Here is a 20,170-nt window from a genome sequence, read left to right as displayed (position 1 = left end):
CCTAACATATCACTCTAGACACAGTATGTCACTTTCTTCAGATAGTTTTTTCTTCCTTCTAATGAAGTTTGGTAAAATAATGAAGCCTTTCTTCAGGGGAGGAAAACAGAGCATTCAAAACAGTGGGTCCCTATTTTAAAATACCAAGGTTCTATCCTTTAATCCAATGCAACACTGCTGTCATCATCCCCATAGTTAAATACAGTATTTCATGGCATGTCTACACCATCAGAACACTGAGATAAGTTTTTGGAACCTAACATGCGAGACATTATCATTACCCTCAGGGATCTTACTGAGAGTCTCCCCTCAAAGTGTTTTGGATTCTAGTTTCAGATAATTTGCTTATTTTTTTTCCAGCTTTATTGAGATGTAACTGATATATAACACCGTGTAAGTTTAAAGTGTACCACAGGTTGATGTGATTTACTTATATGTTGTAAAATGATTGCTACCATATGGTTCACTAATATTTCTATCACATCAGTCATATCACATAATTACATTTATTTCTGTAGTGACAACATTTAAGGTCTCAAAAACTTTCAAGAATATAATATAGTACTGTTAATTATAGTCACCATAGTCCAGTATGCCATGTACAAGACACCATGCTGTACATTAGATCCTCAGAACTAAGCCATCTTATAACTGGAAGCTTGTATACTTTTTTTACTTCTTTGAATTTTTTTATTTTTTCATAGTTTATAGAATTCCATCTAGTGAATGAAAGTGTTTATTTATACAACTCACTGTTGTAGAACTTATGGTTTGTTTACAGCTTGCTATTGTTGTAATGGTATGAAGAATATCCTTGAACATAAGTCTTTAGGTATGAATTAGATTTTTCCTTAAGACAATTTTTAGAACTGGAATCAATTGGTTAACATTTTTACAGCTTTTGATACATATTGTGAATATTTCTCCAGAAGTATTTTGATGCATGTATCCAAATATTGACCAGCATGTCCCTATTTCCCCCACCTCCCAGCCCCTGGTCAACTCTATTCTACTCTTTCTATGAATTTGGCTTTTTTAGATCCCACAAATAAGTGATGCTATACCAGTATTTGTCTTTCTCTGTTTGACTTACTCCACTTAGCATGATGCTCCAAGGTCCATCCATTTTGTCACAAATATCAGGGTTTCCTTTTTTCCTCATGTTGTTCATTCACTAAGTCACGTCCGATTCTTTGCAACCCCATAGACTGCAGCATGCCAGGCTTTCCTGTCCTTCACTGTCTCCCGGAGTTTGCTCAGACCCATGACCATTGACTCAATGATGGCATCTAACCAGCTCATCCTCTGTCATCCCCCTCTGCTGCCTTCTGTCCTTCCCAGCATCAGGATCTTTTCAGTGAATCTGCTCTTCACATCAGGTGGTCAAAGTGTTGGAGCTTCAGCTTCAGCGTCAGTCCTTCCATTGTCTATTTTATATAAGTGTAATATACATTTATGTATATGTTTCATATCTTCTTTATCCTTGAAGCTGTTGAAAGATACTAAAATGAACAAAGGATCTCAAAGAGATGTCTATACTCCCATATTCATTGCAGCATTGGTCACAGTAGCCAAGATATGGAAACAACTGTGTCGTTTACTTATTAGAGGCTTAACTTTGAGCAAGAATTTCAACTGTCTTCTATACAGTGCAGTTAATAATGCCATCTTTTGACTACATCAGAGAGATGCTTTAATGATCAAATAGTGTTTGTGAATAAAAGCGTTTTTTTTACTTACTTGTTAAAAATAAATACTACACAGATTTATAGAGACGAAAAGTAGAATGTTAGTTGCCATAGTCTAGGTGGAGGAGGAAGCAGGCAGTTATTGTTTTATGGGTATAAACTTGAGCGTAACAAGGTGAAAAGAGCTCTGTAGATAGATGGTGATAGTGGTTGTACAACATTGTGAATGTATTTAATATCACTGAGCTATATACTAAAAATCTTTAAGAAGGGAAATTTTATGTTACATATATTGTACCACAGTTTTTAAAAAAAATGGACAAGAAAAATATGCACATCCCAGGAAGTCCATTGTGAAGGACTATATTCCTCTGGATATATGATTTCAGATGCCTTTCATAATTAAGGTGGTCCCAAATTCAGGAAAGCTCAACAAAAATAAAATAATTTTTTCAGGGTGCTATAAAAGTATGAGGAAGCATCATCATTGGTTTAGTTGCTGCTACTTTTATTATTGCTTCCCAGGTAGTATTGTAATATCTCATAGTTTTAATGTTATCTTTGTCATCATTGCTTAATTTTTGCTATCATTATTATTATTATTATCATCACCAGCATCATCTTTATCATCATTATTTTATCTGAAACATAGCCTAAGAGAATAAAATTTCTTATATTGCCCATATCTAAACTCTGTGTAAGATATTAAGTATTTAACTATTATATTCATCGAATACTTAAGAGGCATCCTCGGTGGTTCAGATGGTAAAGAGTCTGCCTGCAATGTGCAAGACCTGGGTTTGATCCCTGGGTCGGGAAGATACCCTGGAGAAGGGAATGGCTACCTATTCCAGTATTCTTGCCTGTAGAATCCCATGGACAGAGGAGCCTGGTGGGCAACAGTCCATGGAATTGCGAAGAGTTGGACAGGACTGAATGACTAACACTTTCACTTACAACTATCCAGCCCTGAACTAGATGTCAGTATCCACATTGATGATCTGCGAAATTTATCTGTAACCCCAAAATCAATACTCCCAGGGCTCTCGTTGTCATTTATGCACATGTACAGACCAGAAAATACTTGCGTCATCCTACAAACACTTTTTCCTGTTGAGGTTTAACGAGGTGTGATTTTTTGCCTTCTTGGTTCAACTCTCATACTATAAACAGGGTTCTTTTGGCAGTCTGTTTAGTGTTGTGCTTTTTAGCATTTTTGTGCTCTTCGTTGGTAATTTTGCTATTTGAAATAGCCCGTGATATAGCACTTCAGTGCTGTCTAGTGTTCCTAAGCACGAGAAGGCTGAGCTGTGTCTTACAGAGAAGCTGAGCTGTGTCTTACAGAGAAAATACCTGTGTTGGGTAAGCTTTATTCCAGCATGAGTTATAGAGCTGTTGGTGTTAATAAATTAACGTTCTGTATTTTAAAAGGTGTATTTGAATATAAACACACATAAATAAGGTTATGTATTGAATAGTTGTTGAAACTGTTGAGACCAAAGACTCTCAGAAACCTAACCCTGTATTTCCCCTTAGAACAATGGTTCAATACTCACTAAATCAATGTTTGCAGCAGTGGTATAGAACATAATTCCATTAGTGCTGAGAACTGCTTGTTGATAGTGTTGAGCATAACACCTGATAGTGTTGTGCTATGATTGAGTGCAAGAACTTAAATGAAAATAACAAAACTTTAACCATTTTAAAAACCAAAACAACAGAGACTAAAGTCATAGTCTTTATGACTTTCAGATAAAGTACAGTTTCTTATGGCAAGTAGATGGGGAAAATGAGGGAAATGTAAAATTTCATTTTCCTGGGCTCTAAAATCAATGTGGATGGTGACTACAGCCACACAGTTAAACGATGCTTACTCCTTGGAAGGACAGCTATGGCAAACCAAGTGTATTAAAAAACAGAAACATGACTTTGCCAACAAAGGCCCGTCTAGTCAAAGCTATGGTATTTTCAATAATCATGTATGGATGTGAGAGTTGGACCATAAAGAAGGCCGAGTGCCAAAGAATTGATGCTTTCCAATAGTGGTGCTGGAGAAGACTCTTGAGAGTCCCTTGGACAGCAAGGAGATCAAACCAGTCAGTCCTAAAGGAAATGAACCTTAAATATTCATTGGAAGGACTGATGCTGAAGCTTCAGTATTTTGGCTATCTGATGCAAAGAGCTAACTCATTGGTAAAGACCCTGATGCTGGGAAAGATTGAGAGCAAGAAGTGAAGGGGGTGACAGAGGATGAGATAATTAGATGGCATCACTGAGTCAATGGACATGCATTTGAGCAAACTCAGGAAGATAGTGAAGGACAGGAAAGACTGGTATGCTGCAGTTCATGGGGTCTCACAGATTTGGACATGATTTAACAACTGAACAACAACAACCGTTTCTTAGGTAAGAAACTAAGAATATTCACAATAAAGAAAAGATTGATACATTCAGAAGACTCCCATTCATCAAAAAGCACTAGAAACAGAGTCAAGGAAGGAAGTCATAGAGCAGAGAGATAATTATAAAAATATAACTGACAAACACAAGGTTCCCAATATGTAAAGAACTGCAATGAATCAGTCAGAATAAGATACAAATCCACTAGATGACTAAGTGGATGACAGTAATTGGCATTTTTAAGAATGATGAAATGTGAGTGGCCTGAAAACATGAAAAAACAGCTTTATTAGTAACTGAAGAAAATGTGAATTAGGAATAATGAATTGCCATTTAGGTACAGATTGACAAAAGTTAAAATAGTAGGTGTTAGTGAGAAACAGCAGGGAGTCTCATTCAGGCTGACAAGATATTAAAACTTGCCCCAACCACTTTAGAAAACAGATTATATAAACCTCTTATGAACTAGTAAATCTAAACTTTTTTTTTACTATACTCCTGGATAAATATTCTCTAGATCAGAGAAGCTCTTGAAAATATTCCCAGGAAACGTGTGTTCATAGCAATTTAGTTTATAATAGTAAATTAGTAGAAAAAAGAACTATCTGTAGACAGTGAAAAGGATATATATACTGTGGTAAATTCATACAAGAAAGTATTAAATGAGATGAAGTAACTGTAGCTATGTCATTGAGATTGCCTCTCAGAGGAATAATGTTAAACAAAAATACTAAGTCTCAGAGGCATACCTAGTATTAATACAATTCCATTTTTTATAAAATGCATGTTATATTCAAGGCTAAACAATAGATTGTTTAGGAATATGTGTGTATATATATATATATATATATATATATGACAAAAGCATAAGAATATTTCAGAATGATGAAATCAGTAGTGGAGGAATAATCACAGACGAATACACAGGGGACTTCAAAGTTCCTGGCAGTGTTTCATCTGTAAACCTTGTGTTAGGTTCACAGGTGTTCAGTTTATTATTCTTTAGGCTCTGCATAATTCACTGTATGTGAACTTTTATGAGCTTTACATGTCATGCAAAAAAAAAAAAATTTAAATAAAGAAAAACATCAGGGTCTGGAACCAGGCAAACCTAGGTTAGAATTCTGGCCTTATTATTTATTACCAGTGGGAACATGAACGAATGATTTCACTTTCTGTACCTCAATTTCCTCATAGATAAAGGAGACTACAATAGTACCTTTTTCATGGGTATTGTTGAAAGGATTATATGAGTTCATACCTGAAAAGTACTTAAAATAGTGCCTGGACATAGTGAGCACTCAGTAAACCTTAGCTGTCATTACTGTGATTATTACTGCAATCCAGAGACATCTCTGAATTAGTACCACACTTCCAACTGAGCAAGAAGGATGTGAGCACTGCGTCATGACTGAAGTCCCAGGTTGCCTCAGCAGCAATCTGTACTACCTTCACTAGCTCATTCAACTACACACACGCACACATGCTTCCGGGACGTTTAAAAATGGGTTTATCACTTGTTATGCTGTGCAGCACTCGATGGCATCACGAGCTCAATGAAGATGAATTTGAGCAAGCTCCAGGAGCTGATGATGGACGGGGAAGCCTGGCGTACTGCGGTCCATGGGGTCACAAAGAGTTGACAGAGCTGAATGCTGCGCAGCATCCTTATAACTACAGCTTCATCTACAGTCTTTAAAGAAGTCTGTGGAAATCCAAGTGCCACGCGAGACTGAGGCTGTAGAACTGTGGTAGGATTTCTTGCAAATAACAATGCGAATGATGCTGAAATCTTCTGAAAACTTTGGCCTTAAAGTTGTGAGGCAGAGACACACCCAGAAACATTCAACTAGAAAATGACCTCAGGAGTGACACTGTTAAGATGGAGAGATGCCAGACTATGACTCTGAAGATAAGGCCCGAGCTGCATAATGAGCTTGTCTCCTGTGAAAAGCAGAGCACTAGTAGTTTCAGTGGTTGACAGAGTCTAGGTTTGATGGGTTTGAGTAACCAGCCTGAACACACTTAATATTACAGTTCTTACAAGAATCCAGTTGCACACTGCAGTAGAGTGAGGCAGTGCTGTGTGCTGTCTGTGAGCTTTGACCTGTAGAGAGAAAGTGGGGAGGGTCAGTAGGGCTGAGACAGAGATGGAAAGCGCAGGTCATGGGCATTGAGCTAAATTAAAACCCAGACCCAAGATCCATACACCTGGGTCCATCACCCTTGCAAATGCAGTGGTGACTGGATGAATCACCCCAGTAAAATACTTCTTACCAACTCCCATAATGCTTTATTTCTATCAGTCTACAGCATTGACCTTTCCCAATGCACCTTGTAATAGTGTGCTTTATATTCCTATCTACTCTAAACTTCTTGAGGTCAGGAATGACTCTGATTCACCATAGTATTCTCCACAACACCCACCAGACAAGACAAGAAGAAAAGAAGGGAGGGGCAAGGAGGGAGTTCAGATTGAAGAAAGGAAGGTGCTATGGGCTGAATATTTCATATCTCCTCCCCAAATCCATATGTTGAAATTTTAACCCACCAAGTGATATTATAAGGAGGTGGAGCCTTTGGGAGGTAGTTAGGTCATGAGGGTGGTGTTCTCATAAATGGATCAGTGCCCTTATAAGAAGAGACGTGGAGAGCTTTCTCTCTCTTTCTGCTTTCTACCATGTGAAGACACAGTGAGTGGATGGGCATCTGCAAACCTAGAAGCAGTTTCTCGCTAGACCCCAGATCTGCCTACACGTCTCAGTGTTAAGAACTGTGAGAAATAACTGTTGTTTAGGGCACCTCATCTGTGGCATATTTGTTATAGCAACTCGAACAGACTAAGACAAACATGAAGATCTCCCCACCTCTGAAATTCTCTGACTTTGTAGGATTTCTGAGGCAGAAAAGAGTAACTACATCTAAAGCAGAGCATAAATTATCACAATACTTGTTGGATAATTGTCTTCCCTTAGGAAATCAGTGTATATTTAGCATGCCTGCTCAGGTGTTTCTCCCGCTTCTTTAGTTATCTAGAAGTTTGTTTTTGTTTTTGCCAAGCGCTCTTTGAAACTTTTAGATGGAAGATGAAAATACTTATTTACTAGTTTCCTCAGGTATTACCTGAACTAGGGCAGCTTCAACTTCAGTTTGAAATAAGAAAGTACAAAACTAAATCAGGACAGCTTGGCACTTCATTGAGCAGTTCTCTGCAGCCTCAGTGGGGGCCAAAAGCTGAGTCGGCAGAGGGGCAGTGATTTATTTCTCCACATTTAGAAGCAGGATGGGAAGTAGCAAGATCCTGCTTTTCTATTATCTTCCTCTTTTATAGTTTTCATTGCCACTTCCTGATCCTGTTTCCCTAACTTATTTTTACAGCACTTATCACCTGCAAGGATACTATGCATGATTTATTCTTATTTTGTTTATGGTCCTTTCACCTACTTTATCCCCTTTAAGAAAAGAAAAAAAAAAAAACATTTATTATTTGGCTGTGTTGGTTTCTAGTTGTGGCACGCATGATCTTTTCATTATGGCGCACAGGCTTAGTTGCTCTGCAGAGTGCGGGATCTTAGTTCCCCAGCCAGGGATTGAACCTATGTCTCCAGCAGTGCAAGGCACATACTTAACCACCGGACCACCAGGAAAGTCCCACACTTTACCTTCTTTGAGGAGACAGATTTGTTTTGTTTTTCAATGGTGTAACCCCAGTGCCCAAAACCATGGCTGACATGTAATAGACACTCATCAGAGGCCAAGTGTAGGTGTTGAATGAATCTGTTATCAGTTCCCAGGGTGTATTTAAAAGCAAGGGGCTTGAGTGATGATATTTCCAAAAACTGGCAGGTTTATCACAGTGAAGCTTTATCTCTAATTACTCTCTGTGAAGAGAATGGTGAAACAGCCCCATAGCATAGTCTAAATAGATGATGAATAAACACATGGCTTGCATGTGTATTTGATGATGGTTTTATTTTCAAAACTGTAATTAAAGGAGATAAAAATATATGGTTGGAGTTGCCGAAGCAACTTAAATTCAACATAAATAACAGCTGCTCTTCATCTGGGAATTTCATCTATATACAGCATTTTTTATGCCCTTAAACATTTTTAAGCAGTATTCAGCATCCAGTATCCCAAGAAATGTTTTATACTCAGAGAAGGGGAAGGAAAATAGAAAAGAAATGGCCCTGTAAGAACCAGTGATTAAACAAAACTGTTACTTACAAAAACTTTGATTTTTCCCCAAATAATTGTATAGCTGAGCGCCAAAGAATTGATGCTTTTGAACTGTGGTGTTGGAGAAGACTCTTGAGAGTCCCTTGGACTGCAAGGAGATCCAACCAGTCCATCCTAAAGGAGATCAGTCCTGGGTGTTCATTGGAAGGACTGATGTTGAAGCTGAAACTCCAGTACTTTGGCCACCTGATGCGAAGAGCTGACTCATTTGAAAAGACCATAATGCTGGGAGGGATTGAGGGCAGGAGGAGAAGGGGATGACAGAGGATGAGATGGTTGGATGGCATCACCAACTCAATGGAACTGGGTTTGGGTGGACTCCGGGCGTTGAACTCAGGGAGGTCTGGCGTGCTGCAGTTCATGGGGTCGCAGAGTCGGACACGACTGAGCAACTAAACTGAACTGAACAAAGCATGTCCAATTTCTTAGGAGCAGTGAATTTAAGCATGACTGGCATTTTCTTTATGAGTCACCAATCCCTATTTAATCAGTTCAGAAGTCCAAAACTGAGTGTATAGTGAGGAGTCTTCTATTTGTTTTGAAAGCAAAACTTTCTGCAGAGCACTGGTATCAGGAAGTACTGATAAAGTTTACCTCGCCCTTTAAAGTTAATAAAGTAAGTTCCTCCCAGGCTGCTTGGGGAAAATGTTTATTTTTTGGATAGGATTAAGAAAATCCCATGGGCAGAGGAGCCTGATAGGCTGCAGTCTATAGGGTCACGAAGAGTTGGACACAACTGAGTGACTTCACTTTCACTTTTCACTTTCATGCATTGGAGAAGGCAATGGCAACCCACTCCAGTGTTCTTGCCTGGAGAATCCCAGGGACAAGGGAGCCTGGTGGGCTGCCATCTCTGGGGTCGCATAGAGTCGGACACGACTGAAGTGACTTAGCAGCAGCAGCAGCAACATACAATTTGGACTTTCCAGATGGCTCAGTGATAAAGAATCTGCCTGCTGATACAGGGGACACCAGAGATGCAGGCTCGATCCCTAGATCAGGAAGATCCCCTGAAAAAGGAAATGGCAACCCATTCCAATATTCTTGCCTAGGAAGTCCCATGGACAGACGAGCCTGCCAGGCTAAGCCCATGGGATCACAAGAGTCGGACATGACTGAGCAAGTGAGCATACATTCAAGAGACAGTTTAATGATATGAGCATCTTCCTAGTTTTATTTATGATCAAGCCGGGAGAAACTACCTCTCTTCCTTCAGAGATTATTATCCACTGCCGTAAAGTGTTAGGCAAATTTGGTAGCCAGCTCATTGCTCAGGCATGTACCTCTGAAAACTTAGTAAAAGAAAATAAATGGAATGAAAAAGTCAGAGATGAAGCCATTTCTCTTCACTTTAAAGTGAGGTTCTTCATGATGGATAGTGTGGCTGGTAGAATTGTGGTCTCTGGATTTTTATCATGACCAGTGGCCTGTATATCTTCATCTAGTTCACCCCCAAGGTTTTTTCTGTAGATTAGTGACTTTATGATGGCCTCTTGATACAGTGCCTTTTCCGCATTTCTTCTGAGAATATTTATTCTGTTACTTGGGCCTATCTGACTTGCCCTCTAGGGTTGCTCGTTTATTAGGAAGACTGGGACAGTGAATTACAACTTGCTAATTTTAATTTTCAGAGGGGAGAATAAAAGCCCATAAAGTATAAGTTCAAAATGGAGATTCTCATGTTTCTTTATGCCAAAACTATAATGATCAAAAAAAAAAAAAAAAGAAACTGTAATGATAAGTCTGTCAAGTGAAAGCACTGTCACACTAGATGAAGAACAGATAATTGTAGGATATATCCCCAACTGGCTAATAATAGTCCTGATTACAAAGACCAACAGGCCCATGCGATTTGTATAATGTCCTTTCATGTTTTCCTCATCTCAAGTATTCCTTGGGGCAGGTGTCAGTGGGTGAGAGGATGTTTCTTGTTTTTGGTCAAGCAGTGCATTTGTTTCATATGCTGATTGTATTCCTATCTTAGGGTGTCTCTAGGCTTTCATTTTAAGGCAGCGTAGGTGGCTCGGTGCCATTGATTAAAGACCTTTTCTCAAAGTTATCTTTAGAACATCCCTGGTCATTAAGCACACAAAGGTCCTTCCATAGCCAGGATGCTGAAAGACAGTGTGTCCTGTGGACAAATACGAGAAGATTCACCCTACTCCAGCACATCTCCTGCATACCACCTCAGTGTGTGAAACATGATAGAGAATGGTGCTCGACAGATACTAAGTACCCCATATGTGTCAGAGATACTTTAGGCACTGTGCATATAGCATGTAGCCTGATAAAGACGGTAAAGACTCCTGCCACTATTGAGCCTTATTCTTTTTTTTGGGGGGGGAGGGGTAGGCGGGACTGTAAACCAAACAGTATATTAATGAACAAAGTAATTGCAGATGCTGGTGATGATTACTATGAAAGACAGAATAAATAGGAGATGTGATGGAGAGTGGAACTGGGTTGGAGGGCTGTGTCACGTAAAACAGTCAGGGAAGGCTCCTCTGAGGAGGTGGCGTTTGAGTTGAGTCCTGGAGAATGAGCATGATGAGCCAAAAGATGGGTAGAGAGCATCCAAGACAGTAGCACCAAGTTCAAAGGTCCTGAAACAGGATTAGCCTTAAGATGTTTGAAGAACAGAAAGCAAAACATGGTTGTTACCATATAAGTAAGGGGGAACATAGCAGAGCCTGAAACTGGGGGTCTGGATAGGGACCAGATCCCTAAGGGTCATTGTAGAGCTCAGTAAAGAGTCTGTATTTTGTTCTGAAATTTACTAGGCCAGATGCTGTTCTGGAAATTTTTGTTTCTCTTTGTGTTGTGTAAGTATGAAACCAAAGATAGAGAATGCAGCTGCCTAACCATTAACACTCCTGAGTCAGGATGATATGTGAAAAAGAGATGAGCTCCTATAGAGAAAAATGCTATAATAATAGCTTGTGTTTTAGGGCACCTGTCTCTGAAGGAGAACAACAGTACTTACGATGCCAGGTTGTACTCACCACAGCAACCTTACGCGGTAGGTAGGTGCGTGCTTGTATGGAAGACGCAGGGAAACTCAAGCAGCTTAAATTGGGTTGTTCTTAGGCTTCTTAAATAGCATGGAAATCTCGATAAAATAGAATGTGTCAAAGAAATGAGGAAAGAAAAACTCCAAAGTAAGAAACAAAAATAGCTATCAGGATAGCCACATACTTACAGAAAAAGGGGCAGCAAAACAACCTTTATTTTCTTGTAAAGTCAAGAAAATTATAGCAGAGGGGTGAACAAGTTAAGTCTCAAATAGTCAGTTGTAATATCAGCAAATGTTGGTTTCATTCCTGATGTTTAATTCAATATGGAATAGAGAACTTGTGGGTCAAAGAAAACATGAGTTCTAATCCATACTCTTCCTTGTACTAGAACTGTAATCTTGCACGTGGATTTTATTTATTAGTATAAAGTGGATGAGTAATAATATTTCCCTCATAGAAATGTTGTCAGGTTTTAATGAATGACTAAACAGCAAATGAGAAATTGTGCTCTTTACATAAGCTAGTTGAAATTGGACTTACATTTCTTCCTAAAGAGTTAATATTTACAAGTGGTATCAATTTCCAGATCAGCCCACAGAAACCTCCTTAACAGGTAACATTGATTATGCTATTTTAAGGTCTTGCCTAGGTTTAGTTACTGGAAGGTAAAATGTGTTGTGGTGATGTGTTGCAAGAAGAGAAAGAGGAGAATAACCTCCTGCTAAATGCAGAATTGCTGATCCCAGACAAATTTGTCTTTCCGAAACTGCACAAATCTTTCCCATCCTGTATTTGTTCCCATTTTCCTTTTCAGCTCTTCTGCAAAAAATAAAATAGATAATATTGAGTGAGAAACTAGTATTGTTTATAGACAGTTTTGTTGCTACGTAACTATTTCAGTAAAAAGCACCTATGAAGAAAATCAAATTTAAGAGTATTTTTGTCTTTAATCCTTCTTTGCGGTTTCTCAGCCCTACTTTGCCTTCTCCAGTATTTCTTAGATTACATTTTCTTTGTTTCTTTTATGGTCAATCAAAACTCATATTCAAAGAATCTGTACTGCTCTTATTTATTTAAGAGGAAGCAATCTTAATGAATTAATTCATTCTTCACTGTAAGTGACTAATAGCAAGGTAATACATTTGCAGTCATTTCTGGTTCTAAAATGGCATTTCTATAATCCCAAAGTAATCCCTAAATTATAGACTTCCATCTGCTATGGCTAATGAGAGTGAGAATAAAATTCATATATTTGGAGGGAGTACATTGTGAGGATTGGAATCAGCCCCTGAGAGAGCACCCTCTAGTTTTCATTTTTAACTTTGAAACAAGTGCTCTAAGGATTTTCATAGTGATGTCCATAGCAGTAGCCTTGGGCTATGAAAGGACCGTCATGAGCTATTTCTATGGCTGAGTCATTTGTAAAATGAGTGTACATTAACTTAGGAATATTAATAAGGTTCTTTGTTATCTATACAAAAGTCTCTCAGAAAGAGATTTGCTTTTCTTCTCAATGTCAAACCACTACCCAGAATCAGATCTTGGTCCCTTACTTTAAGCTGCCAACAAATTAGGTTATTTAATATCAAATCTTCAGCATATATTATACATATTTTTTTACTGTTTTATTTAGTTGTTAGAGAGAGAAAATGGCTGACTCCAATACTTGAAGCAAAAGAGGAACTCAAAAAATATTTGCTGAAGATTGGCTGAACAAATAGAAAAATTACTGACATCAGGAAAAACAAGATACTGACAAGCATATCTATCTGTCTGTCTATCTATCTATATTCAAGTTCCATTTTCATCCATCCTCTTTTCAACTGGTGTGCAATGTAAACTCCTAAAATTTTAAGCTCAATGAGTAAATTTATATGGCCAGCAAATAGCATAATGTGTCATCTTGTATTTCTGTTTTAAAATAACAATATTTTGTACCCTTTAAAAAGGTACACAGACATTAGTTTTTAGTGTTTGGAAAATAGTATTTCCAAACTTACTTAGCATGAAAAGATAACATTAGCTGTCTCAGAATGTATCATCATAGGAAGTTCTTTAAGGAAAATTATCTGAATTCAGTGTATGTGAGTATATCTTCATTGTAAGTCACATGAAGAATATAATCCATGTACTTGAAAAGATAAGGTATCTGGCTTACTTCAGCACCAGTCGAGTTGAAAACAGACCAGCCAAAGAAGAGGTATTTTAAATCTTAGCTGATTTTGCGCAGTGCGATTGACCTACTACTCTACTGCTACTTTATCTGGTGAAAGGTGGGATCACTCGGTTACCCCTGTGTCCCTTTCTGCGGACTTTCCTGTGATGCTGAGAAATGAGAGTGCTAGTGCAAACATCCATAGACCACTGACTGTGGGCCAATTATTGTGTTAAGTGCTTTACATTCATAACCTTAGTCTCTAAAGAGTGCTATGAGATAGGAATTATTGTCCTGATATTCAAAATGAAGAAACTGAAGTTAATTCACCCACATCATATAGCTGAAGAGTTGAAAGAGCTGCGTCTATGCTCCTGACTCCAGAGCCAGTGTGTTAAACCATGCAGTAACTCTTCCTCTTGCTAAATACACTCTCACAGGTAGACCAGGTCGACCATGCCAGTCTCACTAATGGTTTCCTCCTTCTTTTTGTGTGGAAAGGATGTCAAAAATGGGACTTTGCAATTCATAATGTTTCTGTAAAGTTTGACTTATTATCAGTCTTAGTTCCAGTCATCCAGGAAGCCATGCAGATGTGCATCCACGCATGTAAAACATTCAAGGAGCAAATGACAGAGTCAAGACACAATTTTAAATATGCTACATGACAACTGGTTTTTAAAGTTATACCCCCAAAATACTTCATTTTGAAATAAATGGCACAATCATCATTATGGGAATGATATTCAAAACAAATGTATCCCTTGACCATTTTCCCAAGCTGACATTGATTCTTTTTATTGATTGCTTCTTTGAAACTTGGAAGAAGCAATAATTATAATAATAATATAATTATTATTAATAATAATAGTACAAAAACAACTGGTACTGACAATTTCTTGTTCTGAGGCCACTTAGTGAGATTTAATAGAATCCAGGTCTACCCAAGTCAGGAAAAAAAGTGAACTGGTATATTTTTTTTAACTTGTAAATGATATATGCATTAAAATTATGTACATTACTTACATGGTTCACTGTACCATTTTTCCACTTTACTTTTCTTCTGCTCCTCTGTGGATTCTTGACAAACCATGATGTATGTTACTATCTCATTAACCTTTCCTGGTCATTTTAAAACTAAATTTACGCTCTTCTGTGGGTGGTCCTACCCTGTGGATGGCTTTAAGTTTTTCTGTTCATATCTGTGATAGGCAGCCCCTTAATGATGTCTTTAAAAAGTTACTCTTCCTTATTTGTTGTTACTATTTCTCAAAAAATATCTTGGATCCTTGATTTTGCTTTCTTTAGTCCTGTCCAGTGTTTTTTGTTTTTGTTGTTTTGTTTTGTTTTGTTTTATACATACTACTTCATCTCCTACTCTAAACGTTAAATAACTTTCCAGACAGTAAGTATCTGGAGTTATTTCACCCTCACTCTCTGATTTACTTTGCAGCCTGAATTCTAAATGTTTTCAAATATTAAGGCTTTTATTATTTATCTCATGTTGCAGCTACAAGACCTTTGTACATGTTTACTCCTCAAGGAATTTAGCTGTTAAAGCACTTCCTCTATGCTATCAATGAGCTACACATTTCAAGTACTATAATGGCATATTTTTTAAAACCTCATGTAAAAATAAAGTGCTAATATTATATTCTACAGGAGAATAAAAGACAACTGTTTTCACAGAAAAAAAATATAATAGGAAAACACAGATGCTGTGAAATTATGCATATTTAGCCTTGATTTCTAGAAAAAATTTATATAAAATAGTGATGAGTGAAATCAACATCTAAATGTATGGCCACTCTGTTTTTTTTTAAGGTCTATAATTCACTTGTCAAAGAACCATATTCAAAGCTGGAAAAAATTCTGATTTTCAGAAACCATGGTACATGGATATTAATTCTTTGTCACATGTATACATCATTTAGTCAACCATATCTTTAGTAACTAGCAGCACAGAGCTAAAAGGTCTATTACCCAAGTGTCATTGTTCAGCTACCTCCTTTACTATGTAGCAATCCTACCTTTTAATACGGTGGTTTCTGATTGTTTTCTCCTGTTCCACTTCATCCTCTGCACCTGATGTTTAAAATCCCCTCATCAAGTGCTCATTCACAAGGAAAAGCAAAGGAATAGAAATTGGAAATCAAATGTACCAACTCATTGTGTCGTGCATTGAAATGTGGATTTTTTTACATACTCCCTGAGGAGCAAAAATTCATTCATTCCATCAAACTTTTTTTTTGTCCCTAGGATATCAGGTAACTAGTTTGAATGCTCATTCTCACTGGCTTCACTAAGTCAGGGAGGAAGTTGGGAAGTGATCGAGTCTGGTACTTGGTAGCAATGGCTTTGGAGAGAGGAAGATGAGTTTGTATTCTTCTGGACACTTTCTCAGTGTGTAAAGAAGGTTCTAAACTTCTCTGAACTATAGTTATAGCACCTGCTAATTGGGAATTAAATCTATAATGGAATTAAATGAGATCTGGGGGAAAAGTTCTTAGCAGACCTCAATATATTTTTGCAAGTAGATGCAATCATTACTATTAGTGTTACAGTCATGGTGATAGAACATTATAAAGTATTCTAACTAACTTGGAATGCTTGTTGCTGTGAACATTATCTAGTACCAAGTCTTTGTAGATAAAATGACACTCAGATAAAATATATGGGAATATTTCTGGGAAAGGCCTGCCCGTGTCCAAGTTTCAAAAAACTGCATATTCACATAGTTCTTTAATTTGGAAAATTATCATGCTGCTAGCAATTAGGATCTAAATGGATAGTTATAAGTGAACAGAGCAATAATGAACAAGCAGCGTTTTCTTAAACATGTGCATAAATATGGTGGACTTTGAGTAGCCTCTTCAGCTCTCACTGGAGTGCATTTGTTATTCAAAACCCTGTTTTAGACAAGTATGTATTTACTTTTTGCTGTACTGGGTCTTCATTGCTGTGCCCTGGCTTTCTCTAGCTGCGGTGAGCAGGGGCTCATTGCATTTCATCAGCCTCTCATTGCAGTGGTTTCTTGTGGAATAGGGACGCTAGAGCACAGGCTCAGTGGTTGTGGTGTTCAGGATTTGTTGCTCCGTGGCATGAGGAATCTTCCTGAACCAGGAATCAAACCCATGTCCGCTACATTGGCAGGCAGATTCTTAACCTCTGGTCTACCAGGATTGTTCCAAAACCCTTTCTTAGTGGAATAATTGATATGATTTGCCACTGGATTACAGTATTCTGAAGTGGACAGAACAAATAAATAGTAAGCCCCAGACTTGGAGCATGAAAGGCTTTGTGATTTTCAAATATGATTAATACTCATTTAATCTTTTCCCATCATTCTTATTCTAAAATAAATCACATTTACTCTCGTGTTATTTATGAGAAAATTAAACCTTGCGTACTACATGGCAGAGGTGATTTTCAAACTCAGATCTGACCAAATGCAATCTTTCCATTCATTGTATTCACCATCTGGAATCTATTTCAGTTAACTGCTAAGAATCTTATCTAAATATTTTCTCAAATACCAGATTAATATGATTTTTCTAACTGTCCAAATCCTGTGGAACTTCATGGATTCATAAACTATAAACAAAGAAATAGGAATCCAGTTTTAGCTACAAGGGAATTCCTTTCAAGCTCAATAAGAACAGTTTAAGAGCTTCCCTTGTGGCTCAACTGGTAAAGAATCTCCCTCAGTGTGGGAGATCTGGGTTCGATCCTCAGGATGGGAAGATCCCCTGGAGAAGGGAAAGGCTACCCACTCCAGTATTCTGGCCGAGAGAATTCCATGGACTGTATAGAGTCCATGTAAAGAGTCAGACTTGACTGAGCTACTTTCACTTCACAAAAACATTTTTAAAAAAATCGTCACATATATTTTTTATTTTCTTTCCCTCCCATTTCTTAATGTTCTTCCTCTAGTTAGAAGCAAGGCGGATTTTGCCTGGATAAGATTTGTTCTTTGTTACCCATCAGCTTCTAATTTTTCATGCAACTCTGGAGATTGAACAAGACGTCTGTGCAAAAACATAGATGACTTATTTTAAGAACCTGTATGCAGAAGCAATAATTTAGATGATTCAGTGCCACTTTTAGGGATAATGGTTTACAGTATGAATGCCATAATGAAGTTTTTTTTTTCTTTTAATCCGTAGTTTGATTTTGAAGGCTTCTCAAACCATTCTTTTAACGAAAAGAAAACAAAATCATGTTCTAGCCTCACCTAATAAAAATAATTTTATTGCATGAGAAGTGTAACATAAATTTGGGCTTCCCTAGTGGGTCAGATGGTAGAGAAATGTAACTTAAATTGTGGTCATGTTTTGTTTTGCACTAAGTACATGTGTGTTCTCCAGGTGGCCCTCTGCACACCTCAAGTTCAGCAGTCTTGGGTTCCCACAGTTAGATGTCATCTGTTAGGCCTGCCCACTAAACTCTTGAGTCCTTACAGGACAGAAGCGATCTTTTCATATCATCTGTGTCCTGAGCTGGCAACCAGATTTTTATACACTTAACTGATAAAAAAAAAAAAAGTATGAGCATAAAATTTGCCTAATACCAGAAGAAGCTGGTAATTAAGACATGTATGTGCATAAATTACTTTAACATTGTGCTGCTGCTGCTAAGTCACTTCAGTCGTGTCCGACTCTGTGTGACCCCATAGAACGGCAGCCCACCAGGCTGCCATCCGTGGGAGTCTCCAGGCAAGAACACTGGAGTGGGTTGCCATTGCCTTCTCCAATGCATGAAAGTGGAAAGTGAAAGTGAAGTCGCTCAGTCGTGTCTGAGCCTTCACGACCCCATGGACTGCAGCCTACCAGGCTCCTCCTTCCGTGGGATTTTAATCTCTAAAACCAAGCCTGAGTACGGAAACATCCCACTTTTAACTCCAGTAAGGCTATCCAGATTTATTTCCTAGCTCCATTACTTCCTGATGTTATACCTACCCTTTAAAAAATGTTAGTGCCTCTCTTTTCTAGTCTGTAAAATGGAAACATTAATTGTACTTAACTCATGTTCTTATTGTTAGGATCACTTGAGGTAATCACCATAAAATACTTGCCAAAATAGCCTGCATGGAGGAAACAGTCAATACATATGACTTAAGTTTGATCCGCATGGATACAGGGCTTATAGCCCTACAGAACAGACTTAGCTTAGAATAATCCTCAAATCCAGAAACAGGTTACTACATGAAATATTTTAGACCAAAAAAAGAAAAGTAAAGAAATAGCACTTAAAACAATTGCTGTTGAGAGGATTTATGTTTGAAAAGATGAAAGAAAAAAATATTTGCTGCAGGCAAACATGTGCTGGTGAAACTTTCAGCAGTGATGTACACGTTCTCTCTGTCTACTGTCCAGTGTGGAAACACTGTGTGTAGCCCCTGAGCACTTAAGATGCAGCTAGTGTTACTAAGGAACTATAACTTTTATTTGATGTTAACTGTTTTTATCTAAATAAGGACATATGCCAAATGGCTACCTTACAGTCTAGCTATAAAATCTATAAAATCTAGGTGGATGAGACAATAACACAGAAAAAGTTTAAGTTGAATTTCCCTGATCTGGGTGCTGTAAAGACTCTTAACCTTCTTTTTGAAGTAATGTTACCTTCTCATAATGCGTTAAATTTTAAACCTCTTTTCCTTTATTTCTCCCAACAGATCTTGAAAACTTTAAGCCAAGAACAAGAAGCACTGTGTCAGTCCGCCAAGGTCAGGGGATGGTGCTGCTGTGTGGCCCACCAGCCCATTCTGGAGGTAACTAAGTGCACCCAAATGTGCAGGCTTCACTGGCTGCTATTTTGCTTGCTGATTGTTCTCCCGTGAGCATCAGCTTGGGGGACAGTGTCATTTGTAGAGATTCCCAAAGTCCCTTTGTGTGGAGGAAGCATCGTTGGCAGTACCTCCCACAATTAGAATAAGAAAATATCAGATTGTGCAAATGATCCATCCTGCTGCTGTCTACCTGGCACAAGGGGAAAGACACCTGAGTCAATCAAAATCAGAATCCTGTTGCTTGATAAAACCATGTAGGTAAATCGCCAGCACTGCTGCCAACTTGGTTGTATTAAAGGACAGCCTTGCTTCATTTCATCTCACTGTGTGTCTGTGAAGGGATCAGACCCAGAACCAAAGTCCCTTAACCACAGAACCAGGGTGATGTTGTGAGCACACATAATGACTAGATCAGTTAGGAATGCATTTGATTGCAGGTCTCTGAAAACAAAGCTAACACTGGCTTCCGTGGACTTACGTTTGTGCTATCCTCACACACAAGACTTCCAAAGTTATATAGTGTAAAGTTGGCACTACTTAGGCGTATCTACCAGGACTCAAGCCCTTTCTCTGATTCTTCTCTGAAGTTTCTAATGGGTGGGTGGCGGGGGTTGGGGGGCGGGGAATGGGGCGGGGCATGGCTAAGGCACCAAGTTTGCAATGCTCCAAGGTAGAAATGAGAGGAGGCCAGGACAAATGTCAGATGTCTCTCCATTGTAAATTGCCTTTGTATTATGGAAAGTTTGCTTTGCCCAAGGACTTGTATGTATATTTCATTGATCACCCCAGTGGCAAAAGAGAAAACTCAAGTATTTTATACAGATGCGGGATGGCCCTAAAAAAATCATAATTTTGAATAAGGGAGAATATGGAGAAATGCTGT

At 38.2% G+C, this 20,170-nt stretch overlaps 1 protein-coding gene across 3 annotated transcripts in view; it reads left to right on the top strand.

The window, feature by feature from the left end:
• Positions 1-20,170, top strand: part of CNTN4 (contactin 4) — a 1,043,858-nt gene that overhangs the window by 748,629 nt on the left and 275,059 nt on the right. For all 3 annotated transcript variants that reach the window (XM_069561830.1, XM_069561832.1, XM_069561831.1), the window contains one exon: positions 19,174-19,269. In XM_069561830.1, coding sequence (XP_069417931.1) covers positions 19,174-19,269 — 96 coding nt within the window. The remainder of the gene's footprint in view (positions 1-19,173; positions 19,270-20,170) is intronic.

This window comes from Ovis canadensis, chromosome 19 (assembly GCF_042477335.2).
Source record: "Ovis canadensis isolate MfBH-ARS-UI-01 breed Bighorn chromosome 19, ARS-UI_OviCan_v2, whole genome shotgun sequence".
Classification (NCBI taxonomy): Eukaryota; Metazoa; Chordata; class Mammalia; order Artiodactyla; family Bovidae; genus Ovis; species Ovis canadensis.
Note: the sequence above shows the minus strand (reverse complement) of the source record. Positions and strands in the feature narration are given on the sequence as shown.